The 15,258-nt window shown below is 44.1% G+C and overlaps 1 protein-coding gene across 1 annotated transcript; it reads left to right on the top strand.

Annotated features, from left to right (window-relative positions):
* Positions 1-395: 395 nt before the first annotated feature.
* Positions 396-6,173, top strand: AVPR1A (arginine vasopressin receptor 1A). Its single transcript, XM_063927732.1, has 2 exons — positions 396-1,511; positions 2,369-6,173. The coding sequence occupies exons 1-2, from the start codon at positions 566-568 to the stop codon at positions 2,659-2,661; spliced, it is 1,239 nt and encodes a 412-aa protein (XP_063783802.1). The 5' UTR covers positions 396-565; the 3' UTR covers positions 2,662-6,173.
* Positions 6,174-15,258: the final 9,085 nt, after the last annotated feature.

Genomic DNA, 15,258 nt, shown 5'->3' with positions numbered 1-15,258 from the left:
TTATGAATGGAATAAACAGAAGACAGGGGAATCAGCTTCAACAATAATTTACAGACAGATCAGTAACAAATATCACCCAGCAGATAGAGAAAACACTCATCATAAGTAACAAATACCTAGAGAATCTGAACGTTACATGAATGTTGGTTAATACAGCAATGGGAGTGTGGCTATTTATACAGTAGTAGAACATCTGTATACACAATTATCCAAGAAGTGGAAATTACAGAATTCCCATAATATATTTCTATTTCTCTCATTCTCAGAAACAGTTTGCATAAAATGCATAAATGAAGATACAACCTGCTTGCATGCAGCTGTAGTCCTGAGCACGAATGCCATGACGCTGTCACACAGGAGGAGATCTGAGACCCTATATAAGGGAGAGGGAGAGGAGGGCTGTATAAGTAGTGTCAGTCATCCTCCTGGCTGCAGGACACGCTCCGGGCTCGCTGCACAGAGGGAAGGAAGGGAAGCGCGGAACCGCGATCTGTAGCGCATAAACACAGCCGCATATACAGCCGCACTACCATCGCAGGTGGCATCCCCACTCAGCAGCAGTACCATGCGCCTCTACGGGGACGGAGACTCCGGGAAAGAAATGAGTTTGGGGAATGAGAGCTACAGGACAGCCCCCTCCCAGTTCCCCTCCATCCAGCCTAATACCAGCCTGCCCTCTGCCAACGCCTCGGAGCTGCTGTACCGGGACGAGGAGCTGGCTAAGGTGGAGGTGGCCGTGCTAGCCGTCATATTAGTGGCCGCGGTGTTGGGGAACTGCAGCGTCCTGCTGGGGCTCTACAAGTCCAAGAAGAAGATGTCTCGGATGCACCTATTCATAAAGCACCTGAGCCTGGCGGACCTGGTGGTGGCATTCTTCCAGGTGCTGCCCCAGCTGTGCTGGAAGGTCACTTACCGTTTCTATGGGCCGGACTCACTGTGCCGCATTGTGAAGCACCTGCAGGTGTTCGGCATGTTCGCTTCGTCCTACATGCTGGTGGTGATGACCGCCGACCGTTACATCGCTATTTGCCATCCGCTGAAGACACTCCAGCAGCCCACGAAGAGGTCCTACCTGATGATCGGCGGCGCCTGGACCCTTAGCCTGCTGCTCAGCACCCCCCAGTATGGCATCTTCTCGCTGCGAGAGCTGGGGCACGGGGTCTACGACTGCTGGGGCGACTTCATCTCACCGGTGGCGCTAAAAGCCTATGTAACATGGATCACTGTCAGCATCTTCGTGGTGCCCGTGGTCATCCTGCTGACCTGCTATGGATTCATCTGCTACAATATCTGGAGAAACATAAAGTGCAAGACCAAGAATGAGGAGGCGGACAGCAAGAAGACCTACGGGCTGCTCTCCACCTCTGTGAGCAGCGTGAGGACCATCTCCAGGGCTAAGGTCAGGACAGTGAAAATGACTTTCGTGATCGTGTCAGCCTACATCATCTGCTGGACGCCATTCTTCACCATCCAGATGTGGTCGGTCTATGCAAAAGACGTCAACTGGATTGGTAAGTTGCATTCCCTGGATACTCTTGCTGCCAGTCAACTAAATGTATGTTGCATATGTTTACAAAATATTTACTTAATTATGATCAAGGACCTATGACTTACTGACTTGTTGAACTACAGTATATAGCCCCTGTCCGTGCATGCTGACTCTTGTAGTTCCACAACAGCTGGAGACTTACAGGTTGCCGACTTAAGTCACAAAAATAAATCCTGTGGCAGTAATCTACAGTACTTAAGCTTTCTTGGCAGTTTATTTTACCTAAATGTAATGATACTTGTGACTGTAATGTCCACACGCAGTAACATCTCATTTGGACAATCCAGACAATACAGTGCATTGTTGTTAGCCAGCACATAGTTCAGCCAATGTACGTCTTAACTAGCTGGAAGAACTCACCATGTGTAAATGTTTTCTAAGCCATTCACAAAAAAAATATAAAACAATTCTGTATATTAGGTATAGAGTTATTATCAGCTAATAAAGACCATAAGACGCTAATATTAAATAGCATAAGTAGGAAATCTTGGTTGATACAATGGGAGTGAAACCCTGGGTGCATGGTATACCTGGAGGAAGAGAGCATTCCATGCAAGAATGTGAGCCAGGTAGGTGACCCCCTATGATCCCATGTTGATTCCTTCAGCCAAATCCTTCTGTGAAGCAACCAGTGGTTTACATTTCTTTAAATGGACAAACTTCAATAAAATGTAGTTCTAACTCGAACGCTAGTATCCTTCTACTCACCTCATTCATAATAAGGATCCTTTTAATTCAGCTAAGGCAAATACTGTTAGGTCTATGTTAATTAACCTTGAGGAAACATGTTTACAGTGCAATCTGCTTACTCTTCTCTAGACAATGAAGACACTGTGATTACCGTGACTGCCCTGTTAGGGAGCCTGAACAGTTGCTGCAACCCTTGGATATACATGTTTTTCAGTGGACACCTACTGCAAGATTTCATCTACAGTTTTCTGTGCTGCAGTAAATTCAAGCGAACATCAAACAAAGAAGATTCTGATAGCAGCTCCAGGAGACAAACCTCATTCACCAGGATCCAGACAAAAAGTCCATCCAACAGCATCGACAACTGGAAGGAGTCCCCAAGATCTACAAACTCCATCAAATTCCTGCCAATACAAACCTGAAATCAGAAACATTGAAGGGTGCCATTATAATGTGGCTCTGCTCCATGCACTTGGGCACTTGGAAAAAATGAAAACTAAATATTGGAGTACGTTGATAACCACATGATGAAAAGGGACAAAAAGAAATGTTAATAATTTAACATATAAGGTATTATTACACTGTAACTAAGTTAATGTGTTCACAGCTTGTATAAACATTTGTATCTATGTAGTAGAGATTTTCAGCTACTAATGAACGTTAATTGTAACACAAAGTACACAGTGATGCAGAATATTATTAGCACAGTGTTACTGGCAGTGCTGTGGTGTAAATATATTTTTACTAAATACACACTTCATAAAAGACATTTCTATGTGTTTATATATAACAACTTTGTATGAACACAATTAAAATACAGTATGTCCATACGAAAGTAATATAGTGAACACATTTATTGCTGTAACAGTAACACAGTACTGTTACTATATTTCACTGTGTTGAGGTTTGTCACACATATCCTGTGGTGCTTGTATACACTGTATTAGCATTAATCCCTATCCATGTGTGTCGATCATATTCTGCTTTACTGAACTTGCTAATGTCTTTTCATTGGTCTTTTTTCTAGTGGTTCTCCTGCCACATCTCAGTTACAAATTTTATTTAGCAGCTAAGGATGGGAAGTGACGTGCAATGAGGTAAATGGCCGAGGAGGCACTGGCTAGTACCAGAGCCAGATTTACACACAATATATAAGCCAAAGTGTACATGTGGACATTATACAAACGTGCAGCAGTATATACTGCTGGAAATTTGAGGAGTTTTGATCACAGATGTATGGAAAAGATTGGAAAAGACAGGCATCTCACCTACCCTAGACCTTGACTCCAGAGTTTTGACTATAAAAATTATTAGAAAAATACAAAGAAGATATTTATAATATAGTCTTTGTATTTTTCATATCATTTTTATAGTCAAAACTCTGGAGTATACTGGAGTATAACAGGAAAGGCTCCACCTCACCTCAGTGCACGTCACTGGGTGGGATGTACTATGAGTAAAATGCTGATTAAACTCAGAATACTGCCATTTTTGGAGATTTGCCGCATTACCTATATGTATCAAGTTCTGGAAAGCTAAACTTACCACTCTGAACCCCCCTCCCCACTAGTCCTCACAACGCAAAGGACAGAACTTGGCATTTGTTCCTGCACATGGCATTATTGAACGTCACTATGCATGTGGTAAGTAGTGAGATGCATCGCATGCAATATGCATTGTATGATACATGCCATCAGTGGTGGCTCCAGAGACGGACAAGCGCAGTTCAAAATTCAAATAGGGGATCCACACCAACTGCCAGTGAATCCTGACCAGTGATCTTTAACAGCGTGTTGGGAGGGCAGTTGGTCTGGCTCCCCTATTTGAATTTTGGACTGCGCTGTCCCATCTCTGCAAAGCTCTGTCCTTTGCATTGTGAGGACTACTGGGTTTATGACCCATGAGTCCTACATGCATGTCATTGACCTTCACATGTACAAACCATGGTAGTGAGGAGGGGGGCTTATAGACCCAAATCTGGAGCCACCACTGCATGTTAACCTAATCTTTGGACAGTTATGTCTCCTCACCATCTACTGTATATACCAAACTGCTTCTGCTGTGTTAAAAATGTAGGTTTCTGTTCTGGTCTCATAATGTGAAGAAGTTTTTATCCTGGGAGTAAGTGAGATCCCTCTAAGTTATCATGTTGTTCTCTACTGCTTTCATCACATTGCTTCTCTTAAAATAATCTGGTATTTTTAGAGAATATCCTTTCTTGAATCTTAAACATCTGTATTTTATGTATAAAAGCATTAGAAATCAGTAGCCTGAAACCAAATACACAACTAACTACACAGGTTATCATAAATTAAACATTTGTTTTTATATATACATATATATATATATATATATATATTTTTTTTTTTTTTTTATTTATCCTTAAAGGATATTTAAGAGAGTGGTAAGTAAATACTGTAGTTTCCAGTAACCTCAGTTTTCCACTGACAGATACACAGGGGTGAATTTACACAAGCTTCTAAAAATTAGAAGTAGTGATGTTGCCCATAGCAACCAATCTGATTCTATCATTTCTCTATTGCATCCCAGGAAATGCATAGACAGAACCTGATTGGTTGCTATGGGTAACATCACTCCCTTTTCATATTTTAGAAGCTTTAGTACATTTACCCCACAAGTGCTGAATTTTTAATTGCAAAAAGACGTGCAGTTTACGCTAGTGTCATTCTTTCCTGTAACAACTAAATGTAAAGATATTCAATCACATATATGTATCTATGCCTATAAGTACATTTTAAGTTATATGGTAATATATTATCATTGAATACAAAATATTTGTATATTTTCACAAGATTTGTCCAAACACTGCTTTAAGCTACAGGTTTTCTAAACATTACAGTTAGGTTACTTGTGTGCATGTAACGCCCATTACAAGATTTGTTTGCATTATCTAACACAATTTATTAATGATGTGAATATTTATTTATTTTTTGTGTAAGAAATATTCATTGGATTTTTTTTAATATATATATTTGAACAAGAGAAAACAACTGTGGTATGCCCCATGGCAAGCAAGTAGAGTAACAATTAAATACTAATACACATGTATGCTATGATAAATATCAAAATACAGAAAAGAGTACAATATACATCATATGAATGACCATGGTATATAAACAGGTTCAAAAGAACAATGAAAGTTTCTCTTAAAAAAGGAAAACATGTTATAAAATATTGTATGGAGAGAAGAGAAGGAGAACAAGAAAGGAGAACAACAAGAAAAAGACGGAAAGGACTTAGATAGGGAAGGGAAAGAGGTCATCACCGGTGCACCAAAAAAGTACTGGGCTACTGTATTTCCTGGCGAAGTGAACATTTACGGTCATGTCTGGCTATCCAGATATTAGTTTTAAATTTATATTCTGTAAGTATTTTATAATACAATGAAAATATGGAGTATAATCATCTACATTTATAATAAAAGTACCAGAATCCAATGTTTGCTCTCCTTCTGCGCATCTTTCACTTCGGTATCCGGTCTCTAGGTCGACCATACTTAGGTTGACAATGTCTAGGTCAACCACTATTGGTTGACAGTAACTAGGTCAGCAGGGTTTCTATGTCGACAGAGTTTCTAGGGCGACATGTTCTAGGTCGAAAAGGTCAAAAGGTCGACATGAGTTTTTCACAATTTTTTCTTTTTTTGAACTTTTTCACGCTTCATGATCCACGTGGATTATGAGTGGGAATAGTAACCTGTGCCGAGAGCAGTGAGGCACCTTTCCCGAATGCGAGGGGACACGTTGCACTAATTGGGGTTCCCGGTCACTGTACGGAGAGAATGACGCAAAAAATGATTTAAAAAACTCAAGTCGCCCTATTGACCTGTCGACCTAGAACAGTGATGGCTAACCTTGACACTCAAGCTGTTGTTGAACTACACATCCCAGCATGCCCTGCATCAGTTTTAGCATGGCCAAATAGCAAAACTGTAGCAGGGCATGCTGGGATGTGTAGTTCAACAACAGCTGGAGTTTCAAGGTTAGCCATCATTGACCTAGAACATGTTGACCTAGAAACCCTGTCCACCTACAATCCCTGTTGACCTAGTTACTGTTGACCAATACTGGTTGACCTAGACACTGTCGACCTAAGTGTGGTCGACCTTCCATACTACACCCATTCACTTCATTGGCTTTCATGACACAGGGGTCTATTCATGTAGTTCTGTGGTTCTGTTTGATGTAATATACTGTACAGCTTTATTAGGTAGCAATATATGAATACTTACCTTTCCTGCAATGTAATCTGAAAATGAGGGCGCTGGGGATCCAGTCTTCTACTTCTGTCTTTTCATTTCCTGTGATTTCAGAAAAGAGGTTCTCATAGTAGTTTCTTTCTGCACATGTGCTGGCGTCCTATGTGCATACAAAGACTGGCAGGGCACAAGAAAGCAGCTACAATTGCTGCTGATCTATAAAGGTCTATAAAGGTGGTGAAGCTTGATGAAGGGCAGAAAGCAGGGACATATTCCTTTTCTCTGCTCTTTTCGCTTTGAAGTACAGATTACTCCATCCTGAGATGGCGAATCTGTACAGAGCAGCGGAATAGGAAAAGTATGGTGATGCAATGCAGACCGGGAGAAGGGGCACCGCCGGAGAAGTAATGAACTTCTCAACGGTAACCCGCTATATTAATAGAATTAATTCAGCAAAACAGGGCTTTTCACTGCTCCATGAATAGACCCCACAGTTGTTTTAGTGGTACACTTCCTAACAGAACCGTAACAAGGCTCAACTGCTCCCTGGTCATTTTCGCTCACTCAGCATGTGACATCATGATGTCATGTCTGTGATCTCATGATGTTGCACACTGGGAGTGGGGCGGCAGCTCCAGTAAGTGCACAGGGTGTCTTGAGGATGCCCTGTGTGGCTGCACAGACTGAGGTTGCCGTTCCAAGCATCCTGGTAGCCAGAAGTAAGGACCATGGGGCAGCAACGTGCCGTCCACAGAGCCCTGCACTCTGCCGCACAAGTCATGCACCCCTAGTAACGGAACTGCTTTCTACATTTCCAATACATCCATCAGCGCCTTTACTTCTGCCAAAATCTCCCCTTCACTTTCACCATCTTCAATCTCACCATCATTGCCACTCTCATTGTCATGGCCACTCTCTCCATCATCGCCACTCTCACCATCGCCACTCTTACTATCCTCACTCTCACTATCCCCACTCTTACAATCCCCACTCTCACTATCTCCACTCTCACCATCATTTCCACTCTCATCATCCTCACTTTCACAAGGTTTTTGGTGAACTAATTTACTCATTCAGCTTCCAGTGCCACCTCAAAGAGAAACATCTAAATCTACTTTTCCTGGCCTAACCTTCTCCCGTCTTCTACTACCTGATATAATCTACCTAACTTTCACACATGGATGGTCCAAAGCTAAATAAAGTTAAACATACCAAAAATAGTGAATAACATCTTCTCTCCTATATGAGTCAACACCTGTCTTTTAAATCTCCTTCGCTATTAACACCAGTCTCCCAAATCTGCTGCCTTGGTGTAATTGCCACACTCTCCTCTTGTGTATTCCTCTCATCCATTCTCTCTCAGAAATATTATTGGTATATACCCTTTTTCTTACCCAAGGTGCCTCAGAAACTCATATACTCTCTAGTATCTCCTTTCTCAGCCACTGCTCCCTCCTCCTATCTGGCATTCCCTTCACCCATATTTCCATGCTTTAATGCCCCAAAGCTTTCACAGCAAAACTGGTCTTTCTCTGTTATTCATCCACATCTACGCACCATTCTGCATATCCTTTCACTGGCTTCCCAAATCCTCCAGAATCTAATTATAATGAAATGTTTTCTTCAACTACAGAGTTCGCAGTAACACTACTCCTTTAAATGTAGTAGACCTTATTTCTAAATACTGTCCAACCGCGGCATCCCGATGATCAAAATCCCAACAGGGGAAGGTAAGTATACATACAGTACCTTCAACCAATGGACCTCCAAACCATTCTTGTTTGCAGCTAAACCTAACCCTCATACCCCCCTCCCCCCACGCATGAGCAGCAGTCCAACCCTGACCTTATCCCCCTCCTTCAACCGAAACCTAATCTTTCCCCCTCCCCCCCCCACACACACACACACCTCAGCAGCCTAACGCTAACCTTCCCTGGGGGTGCCTAACTTTAAGCCCCCCTCCCTGCAGCCTAACCCTTATCCTTGCCCCGTAGCCTAAACCTAACACACACACCCCTGCTGGAATGCAAAAATCTCGACTATCAAATTTGAAAAAATCTGTGTATTTATTTTAAGTGTGCAGCTGCTTCCTTTATGTTCACTACATGAGATACATATACAGAGTTGGCTCTAGACATAGGCAAATGCCTAGGGCATCTGGAATGCCTAGGAATTTTTGAAGTCTAAGGCCAGCCCACCTCTCTGGCAGCAAAATATATTACCATATACAGTAAGTGTTTATTTTTTAACAAACACTTATAGTGTTCGGCTAGTGTGGGAGAGTGAGGAGGGAGTTTGGGACAGTGCAGCGCAGCCGATCTCACCTGATGAGCTACATTCAAATACAGTATGATTTGATCACCTTAGTGATCAGCGCATGGATGTGGGGGGTTTGGTGTGGGCAGAGCGGGAGCCAATGGGGAGTGAGGGCAGGCTCCAGCAGTCATGGAGTCACTGCTGCCTGTCCCTGCTGCTGTCAAATGGAAAAATGATGAAGGAAGCCAATGGAAGCACCGGTAAGGACCAACAACTGTAACACCTGTTCTGAGATACTCCACCACTCATGACAATTTCACCATGTCAAGCCCTCCTCAAGCTACGGTGTGTGAGTCACTTTGCACCCTATAATACCCTAGTGTGTATGTAACCGTGTCCCCACTCTCCCTCAAGCTACATTGTGTGCATGTGTGTGTGATCTTGTACTGTCCCAGGCCAAAGTGTGTATGTAACCATGACATCCCCCTCCCCCTCCCCAAAGCAACAGTGTGTAGCCCCTTCCCCCCCACCCACCCCCAGCTCCAGTGTGTCACCATGCAACCACTTCCCAGTATGTGTGTCATCACGCCCCCTCCAGGCCGCAGTGCATATGTCACCATGATGCACCCCCCACACAGGCTTCAGTATGTGTGTCGCATTATCCATCCCTCAGCCCCAGTATGTGTTACCATGACTCCCCATGACCCGAGGGTGTATTTCACCTTATCCCCACAGGCCCCAGAGTGTATATCTCCACCCCACCCCCCCTCCCAGGCCCCTGTGTGTATATCACCATGTCCCCACAAGGCCGCATATAAGCGCTATGGTTGGTGTTGGGATTATCTGCTAGAGAGCATCAGCCAAAATCTTGCCTGGGGCACTAAAGTGGTTAGGTCCGGCTCTGTACATATATACCCACTGCTCTATAACTTCACTGTATCTATGACATACCAGCCGTTCAGAGTTATATCATTATGTGTGTAAGCATTTTGTTTTACAATTAAATGTGCTGTCGCCATTGGTATTTAACAATAAATTGCTGTGTCAGCAGTACATATGGTATACACATTTGGTGTGTGCCTGGATATCTGCTTATTCCGTTAAACAGACTATTTTGTAATTAAATGTGCTGTCACTACTGGTATATAATTATAGATTGTTGTATTAGTGATACATACTGTTTAGAAGCTTTTGAATCACACTTGATGTGTGCCGGATACCTGCTAATTAATATATGCTAAGCAATCAGTTTTGTAAATTTGTTGCAGATCCTTGTATGCAATTTTAAGTCTCTGAATAAACCATATATGTGCTATCTGATTCGGAATCTTACCAAATGGATGATAGTGTAAATGTTTGTTACTAGCACATTATAACATTGTATAACTGTAACTACTAGCAAACCTCCATGAATTTACAAGCACCTAATTAATTTCTATTAGTGGGGCAATCATTTTTTCTAAATAGCTTTTTAAAAAATAACTTTTACTGTTTTAGTGGAATTAAAACGTATAGTTACCAGTGTGCCATAGAAAAGTCAAACACAAATATATCCCATTTATTTGACTCAGTAACTAAACATCTATATGGACAAAGAACTGTCTATATTATATATGGTTATTGCCAATTAGTGGTATTATAGTGGGACAAATAAATCTATTTAATAGTTGGAACAGAAGAAAATACTTAGTTTTATTAGTCCATCATTCTCTATTTCAGGAGGCAGAATATTTTAAAAACAAGTTATAGCAATCTCTAATAAGAAATCTGCCAAAGAATTTTGTGGATTGCTATAAACGCACCTTATGTGTAATGTACCAGTTATGTTTTAGAGTCTCAGGAGACCTCCTCAGTAGATTCACTTAGTAGGTCATCATCGGCGTAATGTAGCCAATCTAAAAATTTGGTTAAACCTCTGAAATGATCGTTTTTGGAGGTTTGGCTACATTTCTTGTAAGCACCAAGCTCCGGAAAGTGATACATACCTGAACTTGGACCAACTCAGTCTGTAGATGGCATTGCCTAATACAAACCTATGGACTTTTTTTTCGCAAAAGACAGCTGTCCTTTGCAATTTTTTTGAAAGCATACAGTGTTACAAAATGGCAATATGCTTGCGATGAGTGGCAGTATGCATAGCATGCAAAATACAATGCTTGCTGCATCCTGCCCCATGTGTTCTATCATGTAAGAACAGTATAGTTTACAAACATGTACAGGTTGAGTATCCCTTATCCAAAATTCAAAATCACACATTTTATGTCCCCCATCTGAGATAATGACGCATATATATGTATATTATATTATATATCTATATAATATATTTATATATACAAATAATATATATGTCATTATCTCAGTATGGGACCAAGAAATGTGGGATTTTGAATTTTGGATAAGGGATACTCAACCTGTATAACCTTTACAGTTCCAACAACGATGGGAGTATGTCCCATCGTTGGGCCTAATTCAGACCTGATCATAACAGAAAATTTGTTAGCAGATGGGTAAAACCATGGCCCTCATTCCGAGTTGTTCGCTCGGTATTTTTCATCGCATCGCAGTGAAATTCCGCTTAGTACGCATGCGCAATAATCGCACTGCGACTGCGCCAAGTAATTTTACAATGGAGATAGTATTTTTACTCACGGCTTTTTCATCGCTCCGGCGAACGTAATGTGATTGACAGGAAATGGGTGTTACTGGGCGGAAACAGGCCGTTTTATGGGCGTGCGGGAAAAAACGCTACCGTTTCCGGAAAAAACGCAGGAGTGGCCGGGGAAACGGGGGAGTGTCTGGGCGAACGCTGGGTGTGTTTGTGACGTCAAAACAGGAACGACAAGCACTGAACTGATCGCAGATGCCGAGTAAGTCTGAAGCTACTCTGAAACTGCTAAGTAGTTTGTAATCGCAATATTGCGAATACATCGGTCGCAATTTTAAGAAGCTAAGATACACTCCCAGTAGGCGTAGGCTTAGCGTGAGCAACTCTGCTAAAATCGCCTTGCGACCGATCAACTCGGAATGAGGGCCCATGTGCACTGCAGGTGTGGCAGATATAACATGTGCAGAGAGAGTTAGATTTGGGTGGGGTGTGTTCAAACTGAAATCTAAATTGCAATGTAAAAATAAAGCAGCCAGTATTTACCCTGCACAGAAACAAACTAACCCACCCATATCTAACTCTCCCTGCACGTTATATCCGTCACCCCCCCCCCCCCCCCCCCCTCCCCACCCTCTCCCCACTGTGCAGTGCACATGGTTTTGACCATCTGATAACAAATTTGCTGCTACGATCAGGTATGAATTAGGCCCATTGTACCTTATGCAGAGTAATCATTTGTGGTGTGAGTATACTGTATCTACCAATCAGAAGTCACTCCTTTCCAAAACCCATTAAAAAAAAATTTCCTAATCTATTATATCTAGGGAGCAAAATTGTCTGTAATAATAAACGGGGGGATTTTTTTGCACATTTTATGAAAATGAGTGACAGACTTCTAGATATGGTATACGCATATTGCAAATTATTACTCTGCATTAGGTACAGTGATGGGACATACAGTACGCTTTTGAAGGAACTTTAAAGGTTATGCCTGTTTGTTAACTGTACTGTTCTCATATGATATAACACATGATGACTTATTGTGCAAACCTGGAATTTTCCCAAGACCCTGATGGGCCAATTTATCATTGATCGCATTTGCAATGCGATCTGGGCATGGTATTAGTGCCCAAGATTGCATAGCAGAATGCGATCACATTGGGTGAATGTATCACCCAGCACAGGCAGGGACAGGGGCTCTGAAAGAAGCCAGTCCATGTAATGTGTCGAGAATGGTTCAGGGCTGCTGACCGCCATGCACAGGGGTAACTTCTGGTGGATGGTTCCTAGGGAACCCTGCCGGAACTACATTCCCTGAAGATGGCAGTAGCTGTTGGGGCCAATATTAAGAATGTTTCACATTTTGGATATTGGTAAATCTGTCAGCATTGCAGCCCCCATAGAAACCTATGGGGATGCAGCTGTTGGCGGGAATGGAGGGTTTGCAGCAGGTATTGGTGATATCTGCTGAGGTCCCGCCTTTATATAGTCTGGTGAGACTTAATATTTGCAGCTAAACAAAAACTGGAAATAGCCACAAATATTGGTTGCTAAAAGGGCCCCTATAACATAATTGGTAGACTGCACATAAAGTTTGTTGGGTGTAGTAGGCATGACTGGCGGCATACCGATGCTGGTATCCCGGCAGTGGAATTCCGGTGGGGGGGCGAGCGCAACAAGCCCCTGCGGTCGCCACGGGTGCTATTCCCACTCTATGGGTGTCATGGACACCCATGAGTGGGAATAGTCCCTGTTGGTCGGCATGCCGACTGTCGGGATTGTGAGGGGGCGGGATGTTGGGGGAGGTATTGTGACTCCGCCAATCACATAAGTACATCCCGGTGCATTTATGGCAATCCTCAAAATTATTTTGTAGATTTCTTATTAGAAAATGCTATAACTGGTTTTGTTTTTTTTAAATAAAAATCTGCCTTTTTAAGTAGAGAATAGATTTATTTGTCCCACTATAATCCCACTAATTGGCCATAGCCATACATAACATAGGACAGTTCCCTGTCCATATGGATGTTTGAATATGCGTTAAGCCCCAGAGGGTGCACTTAACACAGCCTCTGCAAAGAAAAGCTACATTAAATGAACCCTCTAGGGCAGGGGTGGGCAATTATTTCAGCTGAGGGGCCACTTGACAGTTCCTGTCAGTATCCGAGGGCCACATACAAAATAGCAGCTCCCCCCACTTGCCAAAAATATAGGGATGTGCTTCATGTGGAAGGGGTGTGGGCAAAAAATAATACAGATTCATATTAGGCTGCACAATAGTCTCCATTATTCAAATTGCGCCACACAGCGCCACTTACACACATTACACCAGGTAGAGCCCCTTTTACACAGTATGGAAGGTAGAGCCCCTTTTGCACATTACAGCAGGTAGAGCCCCCTTTTACACATTAACATTTTATTTAGGATAATTATTGTGCAGCAAGCAAATTATCCAGTGTCTTATGGCCCCTGGGGAAAGGTGTGACACAGTGACAGAACACGGGGAGGGGGGGTGACAGTGACAGAACACGGTGGGGGTGACACGGTGACAGAACACGGGGTGTGTGACACGGTGACAGAACGCGGTGGGGGTGACACGGTGACAGAACACGGGGGGGTGACACGTGACAGAACACGGGGGGGTGACACGGTGACAGAACACGGGGGTGTGACACGGTAACAGAACACGGGGTGTGTGACACAGTGACAGAACACGGTGGGTGTGACACGGTGACAGAACAAGAACACGGGGGGTGTGACACAGTGACAGAACATGGTGGGTGTGACACAGTGACAGAACACGGGGGGGGGGTGACACGTGACAGAACACGGGGGGGTGACACAGTGACAGAACACGGGGGGTGACAGAACATGGGGGGGTGACATGGTGACAGAACACGGTGGGGGTGACACGGTGACAGAACGCGGGGGGGGTGACAGTGACAGAACATGGGGGGTGACACGGTGACAAAACACGGTGGGGGTGACACGGTGACAGAACACGGGGTGTGTGACACGGTGACAGAACACGGTGGGGGTTACACGGTGACAGAACACGGGGGGGTGACACGGTGACAGAGCACGGGGGGTGTGACACGGTGGCAGAACACGGGGGTGTGACACGGTGACAGAACACGGGGGGGTGACACAGTGACAGAACACGGTGGGTGACAGAACACGGTGACAGAACACGGTGGGGGTGACACGGTGACAGAACACGGGGGGTGTGACACAGTGACAGAACACAGGGGGTGTGACACAGTGACAGAACACGGGGGGGTGACAGTGACAAAACATGGGGGGGTGACACGGTGACAAAACACAGGGGGGGGGGACAGTGACAGAACATGGGGGGGTTATACGTGACAGAACACGGGGGTGACATGGTGACAGAACACGGGAGGGGTTGGTACAGCGAGAGCTAAAGATCTCTCCCCCAAACCTAAAAACAGACTGACGCCACTGCCCGCACACACAAATATACGCACACTATCACACACACACACCCCTTTCTTTCTCTCACTCACTTTTCCCATTAACTTTACTGATCTGGCTGGCTGGCAGTGGCAGGAAGGATGGATCTATTCTGTACAAGTCTGGCTCTTGTCCCGTGTAGCTCCGCCCCCTGAGGTCCCGTGTTGCCCCGCCCCCTCCTCGGCACATAGCTCCACCCCTTTTCGGCTGAACCCAGCCGTTGTCACTGGGGATTCTGGAGGAGGAGGAGGCTGCTACAACGCAGCAGCAGGGGAGAGGCGCCGCCGGCAGCTTGGAGGTACTGCAGCTCAGAGCAATGACAAGCAGCTCAGCCGTTCGGGCCGCTTGTCTTTGCTCGCTGGTGGGACTGGGAGGCAGTGGGCCGGACAGGATCGGTTTGCGGGCCGCATCCGGCACGCGGGCCGTATTTTGCCCACCCCTACTCTAGGGGGTTAATGTGCGGGG

This window comes from Pseudophryne corroboree, chromosome 6 (genome assembly GCF_028390025.1).
Source record: "Pseudophryne corroboree isolate aPseCor3 chromosome 6, aPseCor3.hap2, whole genome shotgun sequence".
NCBI classification, from domain to species: Eukaryota; Metazoa; Chordata; class Amphibia; order Anura; family Myobatrachidae; genus Pseudophryne; species Pseudophryne corroboree.
The sequence above is the reverse complement of the archived record's forward strand: the minus strand, read 5'-3'. Positions and strand labels throughout refer to the sequence as shown.

What these genes read in the sequence shown, in the direction of transcription:
- AVPR1A (XM_063927732.1), top strand. Translation starts at nt 566, where the DNA reads ATGCGCCTCTACGGGGACGGAGACTCCGGGAAAGAAATGAGTTTGGGG. An exon ending in AAAAGACGTCAACTGGATTG is followed by an intron (nt 1,512 to 2,368) that starts GTAAGTTGCATT and finishes ACTCTTCTCTAG; the next exon opens with ACAATGAAGACACTGTGATT.